Here is a 25,736-nt window from a genome sequence, read left to right as displayed (position 1 = left end):
TGAAAGAATGTAACCTCATCTGTATAAACAGATGGAAACGTGTTTGTACTCAAAAGAGTTACAACAGTGACTGCACCTCAACCAGTGGTTGCAGCTTGGCCTAAATAGCCAAGTGGTTATGGTACTGGGTTTGTAACCTCAAGATCAAGAGTTCAAATCTCACAATGGCAAACTATGAAACAATGTAACTTCATCTGAATAGGAACAGATGGAAACGGGTTTGTACTCGAAAGATTTACTTTTACCTAACTTTCCCAACACTGCCGCTACGTCCTGGTGCTCCCTGGACATCCATAGCAGGGGTAGAGACAGCCTGCTGACTGTGACGCCCTGTCTGTGGTGACTTTGGTGGCGTCCTCTGGAAGGCCAAGGCTTGGTGGACTCTGGCCTGCTTTCGGGGTCCTGCTGTGTGACAATGGCGCCCTCCTTGGCCTGTGATGCTGGAGCTGCGGAGTCACGGGAGGGGATTCGGATGGGCTGGTCACTCCCAGATTCACCTGGGTGGATGGCCCCAGAGTGTGCACGTGATCCTCCACCTTGTGGGTGCCTGAGGGTTCCTGGCTGGTCCCGTAAGCGGAAGGAGTAGCTGGAGTGAGATTAAGCTGCCCAGCACCCCTCTTGCGTACATACTGTTGGAGGTCAACAATGACATCAGCGGTGGAGTTAAGCCCATGCAGTTGTGTAGGAGTGATGTCCTGGACCAAGGTCTCCCATGGCGGCCGTCATCCTGCCAGTGTTGACCTCGGTGCGTTGCAATGCCGGCGCTATCAACTCAGCCTGAAGATGGATGGACTCCTCCATCGTGCCTTGCAATCTGAGGAGTGCAGTGGACATCCCTTCCTGATGTTCCCTAGCTTGCCTTTGCAGCTCCTGCAACTGTGACATGACCAAGTCCAGAGGCTCGTCATCTGACTCAGACTCAGCAACGTTTTGGGCTCCAGCAGTCCTCCAAGTGCCAGGCACCTGCGAAGTCCCTGCCTCCGCACTTTCTGACCCACAGCAGGTGATGTGCTCACCAGATTGTGATCCCGAGGCTACTGTAAAGCTAGGTCACACCGAGGTATGTGTCCCTGCGCTGGTGTAAAGTGTGGGTGAGCCCTGTGATGGGACTTCAGGCAGGGTGCCTTCAGATTCCTCTTCAGAGGTGTCTTTGGGGCTTAATTGGAGCCCCATGGACCGTGTCGACTGATTGGCAGGTGTGGCTGCGAAAGCAAGGGGAGATAATTAGTGTATGCCAGTGGCCTGTGAAAGGGCACATCACTCATGACATGGTTGTCTGATGGATGTTGCACTGCTGGATCCTCACTTGGTAGAGCAGCACCGTCCTCACCATCAGCACAGAACTGGTCCCGGTCTTCGCCCATCAGCTTGATGGCTCTGTTTTCAAATTCTGTGAGATCTTTGATCTCTGGCATTCCTCCACCTGTCTTCAACCTTTCCTTCCTGTTGTGAGCCAGTTTTTCCTGCATGGATAGAGATGGGGAGAGTGTATCAGGACACTTGCTGGGCCAGATGATAAGTATGCCTGGCCTGTGTGGACAGTGATTGGTCCTATGGACAATATGAGGGCAATGACAGTGTGTGTGAAAGAGTGAATGGTTATGTACCTTCCACTGGCAACAAGTGATGGCCCTGTGGATGTGTGAAGGGTTTGAGAGTGTGAGAGTTGGGAGTGATGAAAAGAGTTACATACTCTGGCAGAATGAAGATCATTCATTCTTTTGTGGCAATGGGTGGCTATCCTCCTCTGCAGGGCGCTTGCGCTGACCACCACTGCCACAGCCTCCCAAGCCGGTCTGGTGACTTTGTTGCCCATCCTGCGGCCAGAGCAGGGGTAAAGCACATCCCAGCAGGCCTCCACGGTATCCAGCAGACACTCGAGGGACCCATCGTTGAAGCAGGGGCTGCAGTCCTTTTTGCTTTGTTGGTCATGTCTCCCAGGCAGCGGTGATGAGCTGGTGGCGATAAGCGCTTTGCTGGCAGCTGCCTTTTAAAGTTGGCAACCAGCGTGATGCAACAGTGGGGTGATGGCGAACGGGTGAATGAGAGCCCACCCGCCATGGAAACTGCGTGTTTCCTGGGAATTAATAATGAGGCGGGCTTGGGACAATATGGCGTGCAAACCCATTTTTGTCAGTGGGTAGGTGGCTACCGCACTTAGTGCAATTCTGGGAAAATTCCACCCAGTATACTGAGAAAAGATCTGGGATGCACTTTGAGAATTTGTTGTTCTTTCATTCTTTGAACCTCATCGAGACGAATGAAATGAAAACGCACACCAATCAAATTACAAATTAAAAGGTGAATGAGCTAAAATTAGAGTGCTTGTAACTAACTGCAGAAAAAACAACAAATGTGCTTTCTGAATGGATGCAAAAGAAAAGCTGGCCATATTTTTAAAATTTTGAATCTAATCTCTCCTATGGGTTGATTTTTGTCCTTATGCCTCTTTGAAGCATGTTGATCTCTTTTTCTACATTAAAGGTACTACATAAATACAAGTTGTTTGGCCACAATTATTGTTTTTATAAGCAGGTTATACAATAGCTAGAATTGACAATGAAAATAACATTGAGGCTAACAGTGCTCACAGACAGCATGCTATAGAGCTAAGCGATCACCCAACTGACAAATCAGATCAAAGGTTTGCAGTCTTGCCACATCCAGTCCTGAATAATGACGGACAACCAAACAACTGATGGCAGGAGAAGACTCCACATATATCCCCATCCTCAATCATAGCAAAACCAAACTCATGACTGCAGAAAGCAAGGGTGAAGCATTTGCAATCATCTTCAGCCAAATGCATGATTCAGTTCAGTCTCCCACTGAGGACCCCACCACCACAGATGTCAGTCTTCAGGTAATTTGATTCATTCTACAAAAACAGTTGAGCACAATGGATACAGCAAAGGTTATGCGCTCTAACAAGAACCCAATTGTAGCACTGAAGACTTGTGCTCCAGAACTAGCCACACCTCTAGCCAAGCTTTTCCAGTATATCTAACAACACCGGCATCTACCTGACAAAGTGAAAAATTGCCCAGGTATTCCCTTCCCACAAAAGCTGTTCCAGAAAATTATCTGCCCATTATCCTACTCTCAATTACCATCAAAGTGATGGAAAGTGTTGTCAACAGTGGTAGCGAGCAGCACTTACTCAGCAAAACCAGTTCATTCAAATGTTCCATTTGAGTTCAGCCAGGGGAACTTAATTCCAGTGTTATTATAACCTAGATCCAATCATGGACAAAAGAGCTGAATTTCAAATGAGGTGAAAGTGACTGTCCTTGACAACAAGGTAGCATTTGACTGAGTGTGGCACTAAGAAGTCCTAGTAAAGTTGAAGTCAATGGGAATCAGGGAGCAAACTCTTCACTGGCTGGAGTCATACCCAGCACAAAGGAAGGTGGTTATGGTTGCTGAACACCAATCATCTCAACCCCAGGACATCACTGCAGGAATTCTTCAGGACAGTGACTTAGGCCCAACCACCTTCAGCTGCTTCATCAATGATATTTCCTCCATCAAAGTCAGATGTGAGGATGTTCACTGTCAATTTCACAATATTTAGTTCCATTTACAAAAGCAGATAATGAAGCAATCAGTGCCCACATGCAACAAGGCCTGGACAGCATTTAGATTTGGCTGATAAGTGGCAAGTGACATTCATGCGACATATGCTAGGCAAAGACTACCTTTGAAAACAGAACGCTTAACCACCTTCCCTTTTCACTCAACAGCAACTTATAGCGAGCCAAGTTGTTGTCAGAGACAACACACCTCTAACAGCTTTGCAAAAACAGCTTTTGGCTATCTGGCTCACCACTCCAACACATTGAATGGTATGAAGTTCCTGTACTGACATGGTGCATAGGGACTAAACTCATTAAAATATTTTAAGGATTACACATTCAAGTCTAAGCACCAATGTGATAAGTTTTAGTTGTTTCCAAACAATGTCTCTGGCACTGAAAATTATTTTTTGCAAGTGTGGAATCTTATTCCTTAAGCTTTTAATTAATTTTGGAGATTGGGAAAAGAAGTTACTTTCTCTTTGTCTCCTTCTCTCTCCAAAATCAAACCTTCCCCCCATTCCCCTTCCTTTTTTTAAACTTTCAGCGCCTAAATTGACATCGAGTTCATTATCCTAATTTATATTTTCTGGTTCAGACTCTGCATTGCTCATTGGTAATTCTTCAATTTAGTCATGGAGATATAAAGTTGCTTATCGTGTGCACAAAGGGCCCATTTGCCCTGTAGAGGGCGCTGTGTCATTTGAATCTCTAACTTTTATTGCAAGTGTATGAGCAAGGTCAAATCTAACAAAGGATGCTCACAGTAAGTTTAGGCCCAATGTTACAGAGCCTTTATATAGACTTTGCTAAATTAGTTTGATTTTATATTTTCATTATTTAATAGCACTTTCCTGTTTCATCTAAGCCACCTGACATATGTTGTTGCATTCAGCTGTGTCCCTATGCTCTGGAGAAAGTTACTAGCTTGTGCAGTAACCTTCTAATGTACATTGTACATAAATACCGCTCACTAAACATGTTTAAATGAGCAATCAGAAGCATTGGAGAGCAGCAAAAAATTCACAGCTGTTAGAGAATTATCCTTGGAACATCATTTGGTCTTGAACAAGCAACATTTTATTGTAATGAATTTTCTTCTGAATTGCTCATACATGGAAATTGCCACCATGAAGGATTTTCTGCTATCAATAATTCTGGTATGTGGCTTCTATTACATGCAAAATGTGTTTTTGTGGGTTATTTCTAGGTCCATCACTTAAAATTCCAATTAATTCTGTAGTGTTACCGAAAAAAAACATTTTTGTCAAAACTTTGTGTCTTTAGTCATCAGGACAATTTGCGAGAAAATGCCAATGTCAGGGAAAATACAAATTTATACGGTTTGAGAACAGCATGCTGACTGGTTGGCAACTAGACTCCGACTGGTAGAGGCTTTGCCTTAGAGTCCAATTGCCAACCAGTCAGCACTCTCTTTTCATACAGTATAAATTTGTTGTTTTCCCTGATATTGGCATTTTCTTGTGAATTGTTCCGATGCACGTGTAAGGCAAAAAGCAGAGAAGTCGGTCAATCAAGCAATGTTTTCTCTGGTGCTCAGGTGTTTCAAGACTCATGAATTTCTGGGCTCTCAGCCAAGCCCCATTATACATTCTTGGCTTAGAGCCCAGACAACCATTAGAATACTAAAACACCTGAGCCCCAAGAAAATACTGCTTGATTGACAGCTCTGGCTCTCTGATCACTGCTGGCAATTCCACAATGTTTATTTACACAAGGTTAAGAGGTTTTAGAACTTGCAGTTTCAGCTACTGAAACTTCAAAGGTTTTGAACAGTTGGCATTTTCAGTGCCTGTAGTAATAACTGGCATGAGGGACCATGGGGGGGGGGGGGGGGGGGGGGGGGGTGGAGGGGCATAGCTTGGCATAGGCAGTATGGGGGGATAGGTGAGAGATATACCTTGACATGGGGGGCATGAGGAGGACCTTGTGAACTTGCCTTTTAAAAGGTCCCCTCATATAGACTATGGCTCACAACAGCTTTGAGGTGCTGTCAACCATGACTCATTAAAAACCTGGCCTGACTGCATGAAAATCACGGAGGACTAGGGCATGTCTAACCCTGCATCTTCAGCCGGCAAGGTTGAATGTGTACGGTACGAGCTATTGACCCAAACCAGCCCATAGGCACTCCCGAAAATAGGAAACTCCAGGAATGGGGTTGCGAGTCCCTGAATCGGGTGCCAGCCATTTTAAAGGACTCTCAAGTGATCTTGACTCAATGAAAATCCAGCCCATTAATTCAGTTTCTCTCTCCACAGATGTTGCCTAACCTGAGTATTTCCAGCATTTTCTGTTTTTATCAAATTAATTCTTATTCATTTTACAAAATGTTGCATGGTTTGAAAATGCTAATTTATGCTCAACTAACTACTACGATTGTATTTTGGAACATCTATATTCTTTGCAATTTCAGTGTTCACTTTCTTAATTTGAAAACATTCTTTAGTACCAGAGATCAAATGAACAAAGAATGCCAAGTAAAACAAATTAAAATTTAATTTTATCTTGTTCCTGAATATTTAATACAATTAAAAGGCATGGTATTTAATGCTTAGATCATTTCATTTCTGGGTTTGTAGCTGTAGTCAGAATGCCTGAAAATCCAACAGAAAATAAAAGCTATAATGAAGTCACTTTAAAAATGTGCCTTTTTTGTCAACAATCTTTAAATATGAACAAAAAAGGCATTAATGTAACCTTGAATTTGTTTAAACTTCTTTTATTCTTTCCAACGTTTGGTCAAACATTTATTTTTCAGGGGATCAAAATGCAGGCAGGTGCTCCTGGGAATAGAACCAGATGGGTTATACTTTTTGATGATAACAGTCAACTCTTACAGGTTTTGCATTTAATGATGAACAAAAAAGGCCTTCATTACACTTACTCACAGACTTTCTATGTGATTTTGCACGGAAACTTATAGTGCTTAGAAACCCATTTCAGTGCAGCCCTTTCTTCAGTGGGCCTGGGACCTCTGTGAACAGGGCAAGCAACTGAGTATCTCCTTACCCAATCACAATGAAGAATCTTCAGTGAGCCATGCAAACGCTGAATCAGGAAGTGTAAATTAGAATAGTTAATTCAATGCCAAGTTATGTACAGAAAGTGAAATAAAGAGAGCATGAAATAAATGATTAAAGAGACAGAAAGAAAATGTTTAAAAATAAATTATTTAAATTTTAAATTTTTTAAAATTTCCTACAATAATTAAAATCTAAAGGAATGAATTGCCACACTTTTAATAGTTAATTTTCAATGTCAAAGATGCTGTTCGGCAATAATTAAGTCTTAAATATTTATTTGTACTGGAATGGATAAGCCCCAACTTTTCCTGGCAAGTTCTGTGTCTACCTATCACAAAAGTAGCACATATTCACATTTGAATTCCATGGGAAAAATGTTCCGGTCAGTGAGCGGGGGCGGGGTCCACTCGCCGACTTGTAAAATAACACGCGGTGCCCTCAGGCAGGCGTCCTGACGTCACCACGCGTCATTTAGATTTTCAGTTCAGTGGGAGCACAGCCAATTGGCTGCGCACCTGCCAAACTGTGAAAGGCCTATTAATGCCTGCTAAATACTAATTTAAACAGTTAAGTGAGCTGCCCGTACAACCTTAAGGTTGGCAGGCAGGTGAATAGGCCAGGCAGCCTTTGCATTTTTCAAAAAACCTCATCAATGGGCAGGGTGAGGTTTCATGAAGTGTTTTTAAATTAAATAAAAATTATTTAAAAAATTCATTGACATTTCCCAGCTCATGTGACACTGTCACATGAGGGGACATGTTTTAAAAGTTTTTAATTCCTTTATTTAGATGTTTAAAACTTGAACAAATCTCCCTGAGGCACCTCTGTGCAGCCGCCCACCCCCACACAACCAGCCCAATGGGGGGAAATTTCTGGCCCATGTATTTCAATGCAGTCTCTTGGCAAGATAATACTACTGCGAAACTTATGGAGCAACAGGACAACTCGTACAGCAACTACCCGATTTAACTACGCTTGTGGTTGGCAGAAGTTGCTCTCCAAGTTATTCTTTATTAAGTGAGCGTTGGTAGTCACACCATTATTTTTATCGCAAAACCCAGACCAATGTGAATTAAGTTGTCAGGATAAAAGCAAGACTGTTCAGTGGCTGTGTTTCATAATCTGCATATTCCTTCCTTCTTAAGTATACTGCAACATAAATGGAGCACAATTGTATACAGGATTAAGTACCTCCAAAATCTCTGAACAATGCTCAAAAATAAGTCTTCTCGATTAACATGGTGCTAGTTAATTTTTGTATGCTTTTCTGAAAGCCTATCCCAAAATTTTATGAATTTTTCTTTTAATTAGAAGGACATCATTCCTGGATTCAAAGGGCAAAATCTTATGTAATGCCAAGCAAGTTTGGGAGTGGGGTAGGTGATTGCGCAGGAGGGTGCAAAGTAGAGATCCCACAACCCTCCCACTTCCCTCCAATCAATTCTGAGACACGAAAGTGGTCTTCCCACCTGGAGGTCAATTCAGGCCCTTATCCCACCACTGCTAATATTCAACTGGCAGTGGGCAGGGACTCGCCAGGGAGGCCCAAAAGCAAACCCTGTTGGATTTTTCAGCGGCATGCCAGGATGGGGGTCCCTTGCTCAGGGGTACCTTGGGCCTGACCAAGAATCATGAATTCAATGAGGACCCGCCCCCATGCCCTTGCTTCCAACTCCCCTGCCACTCACCTGTGGCTCCCATTCCGCTCATACTCACCTCTCTCCATTGGCGATGCCTGAAGGCCCTGCTTCAGTACCGGCAATAGCCACCGCTCCCATTGGGGCTTCCAAATACTGGAGAGCTGCTGGCGGGACTTCTGCTGTAATAGGACAAGAGGCCTTATGCTGCACAGGTAAGTGCTTGATTGGAATGAAATAGCATGAGGCATCCCAGAAAAAAGCAATACGAACTCCCACTAGTTCTCCAATGAGACCCCTATCCCCAGCATTAAATCCTGTGAAATAGGAGTAAATAACAAACTTTTGAGCATTTTCTGAAATAGCTTTTTGTTTGTTTATAGAAAGATATTTTTATTAAGGATTGTATAAATTGACAAACTCAATGATAATTTCCTTTTCTTGGGGTGGGGGGGTACCATCAAGGAAATGCACACTCAGCCCTACATTATAGGAAGTAGAAATTTTATTTTTAAATGCTTTAAAAGCAAACATGTTTAAAAAAATTAGAAAGCTGTTGACAATGAGGAAAGCAGTGGGATTAGTAATCTGTAAGTAGAAAATGAGTTACAGACGGGCTGGGGGAAGAAGTTATTAAAAAGAGCGGGAAGAGCGAGGAGACTTCATTATAAATAAGAGCATGAAGAGCAAGGAGATGTCATTTTACAAAGAGCACAGACAGCAAGTAGACTTCATTTTAAAAAGAACGAGGAGACTTCATTTTACAAAGAGCGGGAGGGCTTCATTTGAAAAAAGCAAAGAGAGCGAGGAGGCTTCACTTAAAAATAAGCGGCGAGAGCGAGGAGACTTCATTGTAAAAGAGATCGGGGAGAGTGAGGAGACTTCATTTTAAAACCAGCAGGGAGAATGGGGTGATTTCATTTTAAAATAAGCAAGGAGACTTCATTTCAAAAAAGAGCAGGGAGACGAGGAGGCTTCATTATAAAAAAAGAGCAAGGAGACTTCACTTAAAATTGAGCGGCGAGAGCGAGGAGACTTCATTATAAAAGAGAGTGGGGAAGAGTGAGAAGACTTCATTTCAAAAAGAGCGAGGTGACTTCATTTAAAGAAGAGCAGGGACATTGAGGAGACTTAATTTTAAAAAACAGCGGGAAGAGCGAGGAGACTTCATTTTTAAGAGTGGGGATAGCGAGGAAACTTCATTTTAAGAGCGGGGAGAGTGAGTCTTCATTTTAAAAACAGTGGGGACAGCAAGGAAACTTCATTTTAAAAAAGAGCAGGGAGGGTGAGGAGAATCACAGAATCTCACAGTGCAGAAGGGGTCCTTCAGCCCATCGAGTCTGCACCGACACGTGAGAAACACCTGACCTACCTACCAAATCCATTTACCAGCACTTGGCCCATAGCCTTGAAGGTTATGACAGGCCAAGTGCTCATCTAGGTACTTAATAAAGGATGTGAGACAGCCCGCCTCCACCACCCTCCCAGGCAGTGCATTCCAGATCATCACCACCCTCTGCGTAAAAAAGTTTTTCCTCACATCCCTCCTAAGCCTCCTGCCTCTCACCCTGATCTTATGTCGCCTTATGACTGACCCTTCATCTAAGGGGAACAGTTACTCCCTATCCACGCCCCTCATAATCTTGTACACCGCGATCAGGTCACCCCTCAGTCTTCTCTGCTCCAATGAAAACAACCCAAGTCTATCCAACCTCTCTTTATAACTTAAGTGTTTCATCCCAGGCAACATCTTGGTGAATCTCCTCTGCACCCCCTCCAGTGCAATCACATTCTTCCTCTAAAGTGGCGACCAGAACCACAAACAGTACTCTAGCTGTGGCCTCACCAAGGTTCGAGACAACTCCAACCTGACCTCCCTACTTTTGTAATCTATGCCTCGATTGATAAAGGCAAGTGTCCTGTATGCCTTTTTCACCACCCCACTAACATGCCCCTCTGCCTTCAGAGATCTATGGACACAGATGCCGAGGTCCCTTTGTTCTTCAGAACTTCCTAGTGCCATGCCGTTCATTGAATACTTCTTTGTCAAATTACTCCTTCCAAAGTGTATCACCTCACACTTTTCAGGGTTAAATTCCATCTGCCACTTTTCTGCCCATTTGACCATCCCATCTATATGTTCCTGTACCTCAAGACACTCAACCTCACTTTTAACCACCCGGCCAACCTTTGTGTCATCCGCCAACTTACTAATCCTACCCCACAAGGAGAGTTCATTTTAAAAAGAGCGGGGAAAGTTCATTTTAAAAAGAGCGGGGAGAGTTCATTTTAAAAAAAGCACAGAGTTCGTTTTAAAAAGAGCGCAGAGAGTTCGTTTTAAAAGAGCACAGAGAGTTCATTTTAAAAAGAACGGGAAGGGTGCGGAGAGTTCATTTTAAAAAGAGCGGGAGGGTTCATGTGAGACCAGCAGCGGAGTGACGTCACAAACTACAGCGTGACACGAGTGCAGGGAAAACAGCTGATTGGTGAGTAGAATCGGTGAGTATTTCTAGTCTTTAAAGTAAAAGAAAGATCTTTAGTTTGTATTAAGGTCTCTAGTCTTTTTTTCTCTTTTTCTTAAAAATAGCTTGTGAAGTAAAAGATCGATACTGTTATAAAGAAAGTAATTACAATAAAGCATAAAGAGCAGGGATTCTTCAAGTGTAAAGAGCAGGGATACTAGAGTACTTAATTAAATAAAATATGATTGTGATGGCAGGAGGGGTGATGTGTTGTTGCTGCAGCCTGTGAGGGCTGCTGGACACCAAGGTGATCCAGAGCGAACACATCTGTAGTGAGTGTTTGCAGCTCGAGGAACTTCGGATCTGAGTTGAGGAGCTAGAGTCCAAGCTGTAGACACAGTGCTATATCAGGGAGAGAGGAAGTTACCTGGCCACTTTGCTCCAGCAGGTGGTCACACCTCTCAGATTAGGTAATTCAGATGTGGTCTATGAGGATGTGACTGCAGGTGAGGCAGATATGGGGACCCAGGGGTAGCATTCGAGAAGCTGCAGCCCCTGCAACTGTCCAACAGTTACGAGGGTCTTGTAAGCAGTACGGATGAAATCGGGGACTGCATTGACGATGAGCGAGCTGACCAAGGTACCATGGTATAGGGAGCCATTCAAGTAGGGGGAGAAAATGGGAATGTACAAGTGGTAGTGAACAGTGTAATTACAGGGATAGATACAGTCCTCTGCAGCCATGAGCGTGATTCCTGAAGGCTGTGTTGCTTGCCCTGTGCCAGGGTTAAGGACATCTCCTCAGGGCTGGAGAGGAAATTGGAGTGGGAGGGGAGGGATCCAGTTGTCTTTGTCCACCTTGGTACCAACGACATTGATAGGACTAGAAAGGAGGTTCTGCTGAAAGAATTTGAACAGTTAGGGGCTAAATTAAAAAGCAGAACCTCCAAGGTAATAACCTCCAGATTACTACCTGAGCCGCGGGCAAACTGGCATGGGGTAAGTAAAGTCAAAGAGTTAAATGTGTGGCTCAAATATTGGTGTGGGAGAAATGGGTTTCAGTTCATGGGGCACTGGCACCCATGCTGGGGGAAAAGGGAGCTGTTCTGGTGGGATGAGCTTCACTTGAACCATGCTGGGACCAGTACCCTGGGGAATTGAATAGCTAAGGCTGTAGAGAGAACTTTAAACTAAATCGGGGGGGGGGGGGTGGTGGTGTGTTCTGGAGAGGGGTTACGTAGGGTTACAAAGCAAAAGGATATGGCAACCTTGCAGGGTGGCTATTTAAGGATTGATACACAGAGTGTAACAGGAAGGGACAGAGTGTACAAACAAAAAAACCGCAGCAAAGTGGGTCAAAGGGGGTAAGAAATCATAAAAATATTCAGGGGTATGTGACTTTTCGAAAGGACAGGGAGGAAGGAAAGTGTGTTAGGGTAGCTTTTTTAGTATGAGATGGAATAAGTACGATAGCAAGAAATTATCCTGGATCGGAAGATGTAGAATCCACATGGGTGGAGGTAAGAAAAAACAAGGGGCAGAAGACACAGGTGGGAGTAGTCTATAGGCCCCCTAACAGTAGCTATACTATAACACAGAGAATAAATCAGGAGACAATGAGGGCATGTTAAAAAGGCAGTACATTAATCATGGTTGACTTTAATCTTCATGTCGATTGGGAAAGTCAAAATGGAAGTGGTAGCCACGAGCAAGAATTCATACAGCGTATTCGGGACAGTTTCCTCGAACAATATGCTGTGGATCCAACGAGGGATCAGGCTATTTTAGATCTGGTAATTTGTAATGAGGCAAGTTTAATAAATGATCTCAGTGTAAAAGATCCCCTAGGAAACAGTGATCATAACATGGTCGAATTTAGCATTCAGTTTGAGACTGAGAAACTTTGGTCAGAAACAACTGTGCTAAATAAGGGTAATTACAAAAGAATGAGGGCAGTGCTGGCTGGAGTGGACTGAGAAAGGAATTCAGCAGAAAAGACAGTTGGTGAACAATGGCGGACATTTAATAGTTCATGACTCACAACAAAGATACATCCCATTAAGGAAAAAGGATTCCAGAAAGGGTATAAACCAACCATGGTTAACAAAAGAAGTTAAGGATAGTATCAAATTGAAAGAAAAGAACAAACAATGCAGCAAAGATTAGTGGTAAGGCAGAGGATTGGGAAAGTTTTGAAAAACCTACAAAAGATGACCAAAAACAAAAAGATGGAGGAAATAAACTTTGAGGGTAAGCTAGCAAGTAATATAAAAACAGACAGTAACAGCTTCTTTAAATATATAAAGAGAGAGGCCAAAGTGAACATAGGCCCCTTAGAGAATAAGGCTGGGGAAATAATAATGGGGAACCAGGAAATGGCAGAGGAGTTGAATAAATACTTTGCATCAGTCTTCACGGCATTCCAAAGATACTAAATGACCAACGGCCAAAAGGGTGCAGTGGAAGAAATAAATAACAATCACTAGAGGAAAAAGTACTAGGGGAAATAATGGAGCTAAAGGCTGATAAGTCACCTGGACCTGATGGGTTGCATCCTAGGATATTAATGGAAGTAGCTACAGAGATAGTGCATGCACTGGTAGTAATCTTCCAAGAATCTTTAGATTCTGAAAAAGTTCCAGAGGATTGGAAAACTGCCAATATAACACCCTTATTCAAAAAGGGAGGGAGGGAGACAAAACACAGGTTGGTTTAGTAAATAGGCCAATTAGCTTAACATCCGTCATTGGGAAAAGTTAGAATCTATTATAAAGGATGCAATAGCAGAGCATTTAGGAATGCATAATATAATCAAGCAGAATCAGCATGGCTTCATGAAGGGCAAATCATGCCTGACAAATTTATTAGAATTCTTTGAAGAGATAACAAGCAAGATAGATAATGGAGAGCCAGTAAGTGTAACATATTTGGATTTCCAAAAGGTGTTTAATAAGGTACCGCACACAAGGCTACTTAATAAGATAAGAGCCCATGGTGTTGGGGGTGGTATATTAGCATGGATAGAGGATTGGCTAACTAATAGAAGACAGACAGATAAGCAGGGCATTTTCAGGATGGCAACCTGTAACGAGTGGAGTGCCACAGGAATCAGTACTGGGGCCACAATTATTTACAATATATATTAATGACTTGGATGAGGGAAGTGAATGTGGATGATACAAAAATAGGTGGGAAGGCAAACAGTGATGATGACACAGCGTCTACAGAGCGATATAGATATGTTAAGTGAGTGGGTGAAAACTTGGCAGATGGAGTATAATGTGGGAAAGTGTGAGGTTTTGCACTTTGGCAGGAAGAATAGAGGAGCTGAATATTATTTAAATGGAGAAAGACTGCAAAAAGCTGCAGCACAGAGGGATTTGTGTGTCCTCATGCATGAATCACACAAAGCTAGCATAAAAGTTCAGCAGGCAATAGGGAAGGCAAATGGAATATTGGCCTTTATTTCAAAGGTAATGAATTATAAAAATAGGGAAGTCCTGCTAAAACTATGCAAGACACTATTTAGGCCACACCTAGAATACTATGAACAGTTTTGGTCCCCTTATCTAACGAAAGATATATTTTTTAAAAATTCATTCATGGGATGTGGGCTTCGCTGGCAGGGCCAGCATTTATTGCCCATCCCTATTTGCCCTTGAGAAGGTGCTGCTGAGCTGTCTTCTTGAAGCACTGCAGTTCATATGGTGTAGGTACACAGTGCTGTTAGGGAGGGAGTTCCAGGATTTTGATCCAGCAACAGTGAAGAAACGCTGATATATTTCCAAGTCAGGAGTGTTGGCTTGGAGGGGAACTTCCAGGTGGTGATGTTCCCATCTATCCACTCCCCTTGTCCTTCTAGATGTTAGTGGTTGTGGGTTTGAGAGGTGCTGTCCAAGAAGCCTTGGTGAATTCCTGCAGTGCATCTGGCATTGGAAGCAGTTCAGAGAAGGTTCACTAGGTTGATCCCAGGTATAAAGGGATTTTCTTATGAGGAGAGGTTAAGTAGGTTGGGCATGTGCTCATTGGAGTTTAGAAGTATGAGAGGCAACCTTATTGAAACATATCAGGTTCTTAGGGGACTTGACAGTAGATGTTGTGAGGTTGTTTCTCCTTGTGGGAGAGTCTAGGACTAGAGGGCATAATCTCGGTGTAAACGGTCACCCATTTAAGACAGAGATGAGGAGGAATTTCTTCTCTCAGAGGGTGGTGAATCTGTGGTATTCTTTGCAACAGAGGGCTATAGAGGCTGGGGTATTAAGTATATTCAAGGTGGAGATAGACAGATTTTTAATCAGTATAGGAATCAAGAGTTATGGGGAAAAGGCAGGAAAGTGGAGTTGAGGATTACGAGACCAGCCATGATCTCATGGAATGGCAGAGCAAACTTGAAGGGCCAAAATGCATACTTCTTCATCTACATCTTATGGTCTTACAGTAGTTAGATGGGAACATGGTGGTGTTGGGTGTGGTGGGGTTATGTATTAGAGGGTTTGAAACAAGGTAGTGACAATTTGGTACCTAATCTCCTCAGCCCTCTTTCTCCAACACGCTGCTGGTCCCTTATCCTCACCCTTATATGGCCAAGTCGCAATAAGCTTCAATACCAGACAGCGGCCCTCACAATGTTTCAAAGTCCTGTTCCCATTCCTGCAGAATCCTATGACCGCTTTCTTGGGTAAGGGATGCAGGAATCACCCGTTCCCCACCCACACCCCCTTTACCAATGCTCACAAATATCTGGACAATGCTTCTAGCACACCCTGATCCCAGAACCACCACAAATGCCCAAGGACTCCAGCTACCCTTCTAAATGCTCCCAGATACACCCCTCTCATTAATTCTAAGTCCCAAGCCTATCCTTGTGTTCCAGTAGCTTTCTTTTCCACTGTTTCTAGAATCTTGGGACCTCTCTTCAAGTACTAATAGACTTTTCTTTAATCTTTCATGTGGGTGCCACTGGCTTGGCCAGTATTTGTTGCCTATTCCTGATTGCCTTTGAACTGAGTGGCTTACTAGGCCATTTCAAAGGGCAACTAAGAATCAACCACATTGCTGTGGGCCTGGAGTCACATGTAGGCCAGGCCAGGCAAGGGCAACAGATTTCCTTCTCGAAAATACAATGAACCTGATGAGTTTTTACAATAATTGATGACAGCTGCATGGTCGCCATTACTGAGACTAGCTTTATATTCCAGATTTATTAATTGAATTCAAATTCCACCTACTTCCGCAGTGGGATTAGGACTCATGTCCGAGATTCAGGTCTTCTGTCCAACAACATCATCACACCACCATCTTGATGTATAGACGCAGGTCATTAAAAAAGTGGCAGTAGCAGTAAACAGATCATTAAAAACAGCAAATGCAGTTCTTCACTTTGCATTTAGAGACACAGAATACAAAAGTAAGATGTTAATATTGCGTAAGATCTATGTAAGGCTGGATGTGAAGTATTGCATACAGTTTTGGACACCCCATTACATGACGAATAGAAAACCAGAGAAAATATATGGGGTGGATATACGAGGACATTACCGGGGAAAGCGATTATTGTTATGAAGGCAGATTTGAAATTACATTTTTTTGTTAAACTAGACCGTAGGAAATTATGGGTTAATCTGATAGAGATCTTCAAGATTCTGAAGGGTTGATGAGATAAATAATGATTGTTTCCACTGATCAGTAAAAAGAGGGATGACATTTAAATTCTATCATACAAAGAATTAAGACCAACTGTTTTATCTTATTTCAGTTTAGTTTATTCAGGTCCATAAATTATTTTAAAAGGAAATCAGTTGCTTCAAAAAGAGGAACATGAAAAGACAAGTGAATGACCAGCAAAGTGTGTTTGGAGTAAGTGGATCGTGTAGCGCAAAACACCAGTGCAGACTTTATGGGATGAAGACCCTGTTTCAATGCTGTAACAATCTAAATTATGATTTTACAAAATGTCAATATAACTGCAAAATTTTCCAGTGCATCCTGAGATGTAAGCTGAAAGGCATGATTTCAAAGTGCAATGGCACCAAGCAATGTCATGCAAATATCAAATTCATGCCAGAACAAAAGCTTGTAGTGCAAATGGAGCTCATCTGTCTGCATGAAATAACAACATTGATTCATAAAAGTAAGCATAATTAGTCGTTTGTTACCTCCAGTTGATTGTCAATATTCAGAATAAGAGCCCACATATCCGCACGCAGTCCTGTGGGGCAACCCTGTCGAATGTACTGCTGAGCTGCAGCACTATCTTGTTCAGACAAAACTACAGGCAAACAAAAAATTAGGTATGCATGACAAACTGAACTAACATCAAAAGTCATGTTGAGGCTATTAAGAATATTTTCTAATGAAGGGAAGCGCAAAGGAAATACAAAATAAGGAACTGGAACAAGGCTGGCTGTGACCACATTTGCTTGAAAGACAACTTCTATACTCAGTATAGTTAAAATAGAATATATGTTGGTTGTTCTATGTGCATTATCCTACAAATAATATCTGTAAACATTTATATTGTATGTTTTTATTAGTTTAGACAACCACTTTCTCCTTTATACAACTCTTGAAGGTAATATATACATGTTTTATGTAATAATTGGTCTACAGGCAAAGCAAACAGATTTTAAAATTTATTTTAAGAGTTACATATAATTTTTTTAAAGCACCCCGAGGAGTACATTTATATTCTACTTTTTGTCTTTATGCCAACAAAAAATGTTGTTACTCTAATTTGTCCTACTCCATGCAGACTGTTTATTTTTCACATCTTTTGGAAATATAGATAGCAACCAGAACGAACTGTAACAAGGATAGGTGCCTCTCAAGATTTGATTCTAATGGCTGATGGTGGCATTCCAACATTCATGTCAATATCTCCTGCAGACTCTAGCACACTCTAGCAACCCTGATTCAGGAACTCAAATTGGATGCATGCTGGTAAAAGACGTAGTTTAAACAGATAGCATTCAGAAACAAGGGGATTGGCTAGTGAAATAAAATCAGAAAATGCTAGTGAAATAACATTTTGTGTAGACTTCAATACAAAAACGTCAAAGTGAAATTGCAGAACATATGTTTCTGGCCCAAATGTAAAGCTCGGACTTCAATGGTAGCAATGCTTCATATGATGCTGCAGTTATGACCTTGTGGTAACTCAGTCACATCTCTCCAGCGTCAAAGAAATTAACTATTGCATGAAATCCACTGATGTAAGTGGTTTGGGATTGAGTCCAAGAGCAAAAGTATTTTTTCCCTTACAACCTGCCAAACAGGTTTACAACATTTCAACATTAGGTTTTGTCAAAAACTGAAGATACAGGTTATATGCAAAACAGAAAATGGTCTGTAGTCATACAGTATTTAATTTTATTCAATAGAAATATAATTAGACGTTAATATCATGTATTATAGACAAGTAGCTATATCAGTAGCTGATACATTTATAATGAGAAAATGAGGCACCTTAGCTTAAATAAGGAGTCAGTTCCACACTACTTGGTAATGAATGGGTGATACAGAAGTCATCAAAAGTTACAAAGAGCATGCTGCTTCTGTCTTTGGATAATTCAGTGCATGTAATTTGAGGAAAATGATTTTTCTCATCTCCCGCTCCCAAAAGTTAAGTAGTTTATATATTATAAAAGGTTGCATATTTGCATCATTGTAAGAGCGCTGTGCCAATAGGTTGCATTACCAACGTAATTTCACATGACAGGATCACATTAAAGACTCTCAATTTAACATCCATTGGGTTGTTACACCAGTTTCCAAATAAAAATCTAAACAAAATATGCACAAGTAATTAGATATTAAAAGTAAGAACTTATATAGTGTTTTACACAACTACAGGATGTCTCAAAGTGTTTTATAGCCAATGGAGTACTTTTGAAGTGTTGTGCACAGCAAACTCTCGTGAACAGCAATGTGATAATGGCCAGATAATCTGTTTTAATGATATTGATTCAAGGATGAATATTTTCTAGGATTCAGGGGATAATTCTCCAGCTCTTTTTTGAAATAACATCATGGCATGTTTTACATTCACCCAAGAGGAAGACAGCACCTCTGAAAGGGCGGCACTCCTTGATTTTTGTGCTAAATTCCCTAGAACAGGACTTGAACCCAAAATCTTATGACTTAGAGGCAATACATCTACCAATTGAGCCACAGCTTCCACTGCACACATGATAACAAATAAAGAAATGAGAGGAATAGAAAAGTAAGGCTGTATAATGCTTTAACCATTACCCAGTAACTCCAGTAACAATGAACAGCACAAGCGGCTAACAAGCACGGGAGCAGTGACCTAGACCACCAATGGAAAGGTAAGATTAATGGAGATTATTTTCCCCCAAGAGCAACATTAAATGGTGAGAACTTGAAGCAACCATATTACTGAATGCAGATAAATTTGGTTGACATTAGCAGGACCTACTGATGAAATGAAAATGTATTGTGAAAATGTGTGAAAAGCCTCAAACACCACAAACAAGCAACTTGCGTCTAGCTCCCTACATCCCAGCTGGGAAGAAAATAGTCCACTAGCAACTTCTTCACTGTAAATAACATCGGGCTGGATATTACAGGGCTCCTCAGTCTCCGTCAGCCCCACTCGGCTAAAAAAGGATGCCCTGAATCAGCTTAATGCCGAGAGCAGCGTTAATTGTTTTAAGGCAAGACTTCCAACCCTATCTCGGAAGGAAGTCTCACTTTAGAGAACTGCAGCCCATCGGATAGCTAGAGCTCTGTAGTCTCAACGGTGCCAGGCAGGAGAGGTGGCTACTGCTGCGACAGTCCCAACGAACAGGAGCCCAGACTCGGAGGTAAATCCGGGGTATCGCCGGGGCCAGGCTGGCAGGACCCAGCGAGGGGGGCTGAAGGGGGTGGGGGCCTGGTTCGAGAGGCATGGGGGGAGGGTAAAGGGGAAAGAATGATCTGGGGGTAGGGGCATTGCCTCCGATGAGTCCAGGTGACCCATAAAGGAAATCACCCCCACTTGCCCAACATTAGCCCACTCAGCTAAAGCTGCCAGGCTTCCAGCATCGCGTGGGCCTTCCCCTGCCGGTAAGGATGAGGCCATTAAGTGGCCATTATCTGGTGCCTCCCCCGCCCACCTGTAAAACTTCAGGTGGGGGAGAGTATGTAGGCCACGGGAAGGCTACCCACTGGATTTTACAAACCCACTGCCCCCACCACTGCCTTAAAACCCAACAGCGGGGGAGCTTAAAATCCAGCCCATTGAGTGCTTCAAGAAACTTTGGTATTCCTTAAAGTTAAATATTTTTTATGTGCACAATTTTACTACTTATTCTTGACTAAGCCTCCTTACACCATACATAATTAATTATCTAAATGAGAGGACAAAATATCTGCTCCCAGACTTTTGCCTAGTGTCCTGTAATCGGCTCAAGTATGAGCCCGGATAACTAAAAGCCAACTACGTCACTCCTTTTCTACGCAATCAATAGAGCTGCTCACATCTCTTGAAAACCCTATTAGCACCACGGACTTGGCATATAAAAAAGAAAATCAGGTCAACTGTGCACTTCTGGTTTGTTTCCATTAGGTTCTTACCTCTTTGTCCAAGACGTATATACTCGCTTTCAAACAGCTCTGTAAGAGACAATGTGCAATTAAAGTATTGTAATATTCAGAAACAGAAAATAACTCCACATTTTCTATAAAGCCTCCAGGTCATTTAACAAAATTTTACAAATCAGAAAACACTGACAGAAATTACTGTATTTGGAATGATAAAAGTTTACAACATAGGAGAACATTTAGTCCATCATGTCTGTGCCACCTCTTTGCTAGTGCAATCCAAAATCCATCCCACTGCTCTTTTTAAAGCATGCCATGCTCCAAAAGCCCTCTATGCAAATAAATTTCTCCTACTGCTGTTCTTGGTACTAATCTTAAATTGATGACCCCTCATTACTGAGACCCCACTATAGAAATTAGTTTTTTTCCTATTCATCCTTCATTTGGGAAAAAAACACTGCAATTGAATCTCCATTCTACAGTGGATCCAATATCTCAAGGGGCAGAATTTCCTGTTTGTCAGGCGGGCGCGGAGCCAATCGTCGCCAGCAATTGGGGCCGCACCACCATTTTACATGAGGGGGCCAATGGCCAATTAAGGCCTGCTCAGCGTGACATCCGCCAGGAAGTGCTATGCGCTCCCTGTGCGGGCGGGGGGAATCCCTAAAATCGAGAGTGCAGCCTCAGGGAGATTGCCTCGACTTTTAAAAATATTAAAAATAGAAAAAAGAAAAATCCCTTGCATGTCCCCTCATGTGACAATGAGTTGGGACATATTCATAATTTACAGACCAACTTAATTACAATTTTCAAAACCCGACGTGAAACCTCATCCCGCCGCTGGATGAGGTTTCATGTTTTTTCTAGGTGCCGCTGGGGCTCCTGGCCAACCCGCCAACCTCAAGTGGCCATTGACAGGTCGGCAGGCTCGCAGCTGATTTTGCTGCACCCCCACCTTCCTGAAAATTTAAATCGGGTGGGGTGACGTCGGGGGTTTCGCCCGATGTCATCCCGTGTCAGTGATTGGGCCACGCCCCCTGCTCGCCGATGGTAAAATTCTGCCCAAGGTCTTACTCATGGCTAGAGTTTTCCACCCAAGTCATTGGCCGGGATTTTCTGGCCCCACCATGGCAGGATGCGTCACAGGGGATGCAGCGGGGCAACCAAAGTCCACTGACTTTTGGCAGGACTGGATGATCCCTGCGGTGGGCAAGGCCAGAAAATCCCTCCCATTATCTTACTGAATCAATTCTGTACACACCTTATGGCTAGAATACTTTCTCTAAAATGGTGCACCAAAAAACTGCACACAATGCTCTAATTGTATCCTTGCCAACGTTTTATACAAATTTATCATTTACTCCATGCTTATTTCTAAAACCATAATTGCTGCAAGAAACAAACAGCAGTTCAATATTTGAAGTAAAGGAGTTTTTTTTTTAAAAGTGTGATACACTCAATTGCATTTATATTACATTACATAATTCCATCAAAGTCAAAAAAAATCAGCAGATCAGCACTAGAATACTGTGGCATTTAACAAAATTATTTTTTATTTATTTGTTCACAGGATGTGATCACTGGCTAGACAAGCATTTATTGCCCATCCCTAATTGACCTGAGAATTTGGTGGTGAGCCACCTTCTTGAAATGCTGCTGTCCCCAAGGTGTAGGTACATCCACAGTGCTGTTAGGAAAGGAGCTCCAGGATTTTGACCCAGCAACAGTGAAAGGCTGGCGACATAGTTCCAAGTCAGGATGTTGCATGGCTTGGGAGGGGAACTTGCAGGTGATGGCGATGATAAAGTAAATAATAAAAAGGGCATAAATTTTGCACAATACAGCAAGTGCCAATCAAATAACCAGGATTACAATGTTATAGCACTAACTCGTGAGACCTTACACTGTCAGCCTCACTCCAGAAAATTACTCCCAAACCTATATGGGAAGGAGGGAGAAATCAGTTCATAACAGACATGTAAAAATCTATGAAAAATATTGCATTTAAAAGGTATTTTTTCTGTTTATGCAATGGACCTTTATATTGGCTCTACACAACACCATTTCACAAGCTATTATGGCATGACTTTGTGCATAGGATTTCCTACAAAATTAGTTCCTAATCTTGACAATGCAAATAAAACTATTTAGTGATTGTAGCCATAGAATATGTATTTTACAGGAGAAAATAAGGTTGGTTTGAATGGTCAGTTATTCCAGCTATAAATTCTTTTGTGAAAAAAGTCCAAATATGAAGAATTCCTTAATGCTCTAAAAACATTAAACATTAAAAAGTGCTCACCATTCGGGATCTGCATCGAGTCATCAACACCAAGTTGTTCATAGTTTAAACCGAGTTCAGTAAACAGATCTCTCTTTGCATAAAAAAAGAGGAAAATTTAATCAAAAAGTTTGTATGCATTGAAGAAGACTTTGTTTCAATAAAAAGCTTTTCAGAACATAATGGTATCAAATGTGTTAAGAAGCAAATTTAAGGCACCACAGTGTCTTTATGCTCCAACATACTGCATCACAGACACAGTTCCATTCCAGAACCCCACAAAAAACAAATTCCTGACATCAGACATGCCAAAAGAAGATCCAAGGGAAAGCAAGCTAACAGAGGAATAGGTAGATGAATAAGATTCTAAGTTAGCTCACAACAATTCAAGAGCTACACTGGGGCCTGAATTTTCACGGGGCCAGAGTGTGCATCCAGGTTAGCCAAACTGGCACAGGAACCCCGATTCCAGAAATCCCTTCCCCAAATTTTTGCCAGGGGGGAACAGGGGTGGGTTATTGTTTACACATCCATGGTTCACGGAGGCAGCTGCAAATGTAAAAGTGTAGCTGCCTTCAAAAAGATCCAACTTTCATCAGTGGGGTGTCCAAAACATGACTTGTAGGCTTACACTTTTCGGGAGAAAGTCTAATCTTACCGGAGATTTTAGGAGAGGTAGGATACCCTTTGGGAGTGGTCAAATCCCCTGTGGGATTGTTACAAATGGACATGAATGTATATAACATGTGGATAAACTTATTGTAACTATCAAGCTGTGAAGTAATTAAATTCCCTTGGAACTATTAAACTATCAAGGAATTTAAATCTTGTTTGCTTTAAATTTAAACAAAAGTTTGAAAAAAGTCAGTGTTTGCTATTTTACTCTGTCTGTTCACATAGGCCTGCGGGTTATCAGTATAGAATTCTGGTTGCATGACTGATTTCACAATCTATCATTATCACAGTGGGGTGCTTGTCAATTCAGTTTCGTTGACAGTTCCAAGTGGTTATAAAGTCTTTGATGGGGGGACTATGAATAAAAATGCTTATTTTACAAGGGATTAAGTACTTGAATGAATTTAAATATGGGTTAAATGTTTGAATAAATGGGTTCTCTATCAATTAGAGTGTTTTTTAAGCAGTGAACTCATCAAAGACACTTTTCTTTAAATTCATTCCCGGGGTGTGGGCTTCGCTGGCTGGGCCAGCATTTATTGCCCATCCCTAGTTGCCCTTGAGAAGGTGGCGGTGAGCTGCCTTCTTGAACCGCTGCAGTCCTTGTGGTGTAGGTTCACCCACAGTGCTGTTAGGGAGTTCCAGGGTTTTGACCCAGCGACAATGAAAGAACGCGATACATTTCCAAGTCAGGGTAGTGAGTGACTTGGAGAGGAACTTCCAGGTGGCGGTGTTCCCATCCAACTGATGGCCTTGTCCTTCTAGATGGTCGTGGTCATGGGTTTGGAAGATGCTGTTGAAGGAGCCTTGGTGAATTCCTGCAGTGCATCTTGTAGATAATACACACTGCTGCCACTGTGCGTCAGTGGTGGAGGGAGTGAATGTTTATGGATGTGGTGCCAATCAAGTGGGCTGCTTTGTCCTGGACGGTGTCAAGCTTCCTGAGTGTTGTGCGAGCTGCACTCATCCAGGCAAATGGGAAGTATTCCATCACACTCCTGACCTTTGCCTTGTAGATGGTGGACAGGCTTTGGGGAGTCAGCAGGTGAGTTACCCATCACAGGATACCTAGCCTCTGACCTGCTCTTGTAGCCACAGTATTTATATGGCTAGTCCAGTTAAGCTTCTGGTCAATAGTACCCCCCAGGATGTTGATAGTGGAGGATTCAGTGACGGCAATGCCATTGAACATTAAGGGGTTTAATTGGTTGGATCCTCTCTTGTTGGAGATGATCATTGCCTGATACTTGTGTGGTGCAAATGTTACTTGCCACTTGTCAGCTCAAGCCCAGATATTGTCCAGGTCTTGCTGCATTTGGACGTGGACTGCTTCAGTATCTGAGGAGTTGTGAATGGTGCTAAACATGGTGCAATCATCAGTGAGCATCCGCACTTCTGATCTTATGATGGAAAGAAGGTCATTGATGAAGCAGTTGAAGATGGTTGGACCGAGGACACTACCTTGAGGAACTCCTGTAGTGATGTCTTGGAGCTGAGATGACTGACCTCCAACAACCACAAACATCTTCCTTTGTGCTAGGTATGACTCCAACCAACAGAGAGTTTACCCCTGATTCCCAATGACCCAAGTTTTGCTAGGGCTCCTTGATGCCACACTCGGTCAAATGCTGCCTTGATGTCAAGGGCAGTCACTCTCACCTCACCTTGGGAGTTCAGCTCTTTTGTCCATGTTTGAACCAAGGCTGTAATCAGATCAGGAGCTAAGTGGCCTTGGCAGAACCCAAACTGGGCGTCAGTGAGCAGGTGCCACTAAGCAAGTGCCACTTGATAGCACTGTTGATATCCCCTTCATTACTTTACTGATAATCGCAAGTAGACTGATAGGGCGGTAATTGGCTGGTTGGATTTGTCCTGCTGTTTGTTTACAAGACATACCTAGGTATTTTTCCACATAGCCGGGTAGATGCCAGTGTTGCAGCTGCACTGGAATAGGTTGGCTACGGGAGTGGTAAATTATGGAGCACAAGTCTTCCGTACTATTGCCGGAATATTGTCAGGGCCCATAGCTTTTGCAGTGTCCAATGCCTTCAGCCATTTCTTGATATCATGTGGAGTGAATCAAATTGGCTGAAGACTGGCATTTAGGTTGCTGGGCACCTCCAGAGGAGGCCAAAATGGATTATCCACACAGTACTTCTGACTGAAGATTGTTGCAAATGCTTCAGCCTTATCTTTTGCACTGATGTGCTGGGCTCCTCCATCAATGATGGGGATATGTGTGGAGCCTCCTCCTCCAGTGAGTTGTTTAATTGTCCACCACCATTCAAGGTGGCATGCAGCAGGGCTGCAGAGCTTAGGTCTGATCCATTGGTTGTCGGATCACTTAGCCCTGTTTATCACTTGCTCCTTATGCTGTTTGGCATGCAAGTAGTCCTGTATTATAGCTTCACCAGGCTCATTTTTAGGTGTGCCTGGTGCTGCTCCTGACATGCCCTCTTGCACTCTTCATTGAACCAGGGTTGATCCCCTGGCTTGGTGATAATGGTGGAATGGGG

At 42.6% G+C, this 25,736-nt stretch overlaps 1 protein-coding gene across 1 annotated transcript in view; it reads right to left on the bottom strand.

The window, feature by feature from the left end:
- Positions 1 to 25,736, bottom strand: part of tbc1d19 (TBC1 domain family, member 19) — a 168,076-nt gene that overhangs the window by 85,157 nt on the left and 57,183 nt on the right. The window contains exons 9-11 of the mRNA XM_041182732.1: positions 22,567 to 22,639; positions 20,298 to 20,336; positions 16,877 to 16,989 (exon numbers count right to left, since the gene is read on the bottom strand). Coding sequence (XP_041038666.1) covers positions 16,877 to 16,989; positions 20,298 to 20,336; positions 22,567 to 22,639 — 225 coding nt within the window. The remainder of the gene's footprint in view (positions 1 to 16,876; positions 16,990 to 20,297; positions 20,337 to 22,566; positions 22,640 to 25,736) is intronic.

The sequence above is a fragment of the Carcharodon carcharias genome, chromosome 1 (genome assembly GCF_017639515.1).
Source record: "Carcharodon carcharias isolate sCarCar2 chromosome 1, sCarCar2.pri, whole genome shotgun sequence".
NCBI classification, from domain to species: domain Eukaryota; kingdom Metazoa; phylum Chordata; class Chondrichthyes; order Lamniformes; family Lamnidae; genus Carcharodon; species Carcharodon carcharias.
The sequence above is the reverse complement of the archived record's forward strand: the minus strand, read 5'-3'. Positions and strand labels throughout refer to the sequence as shown.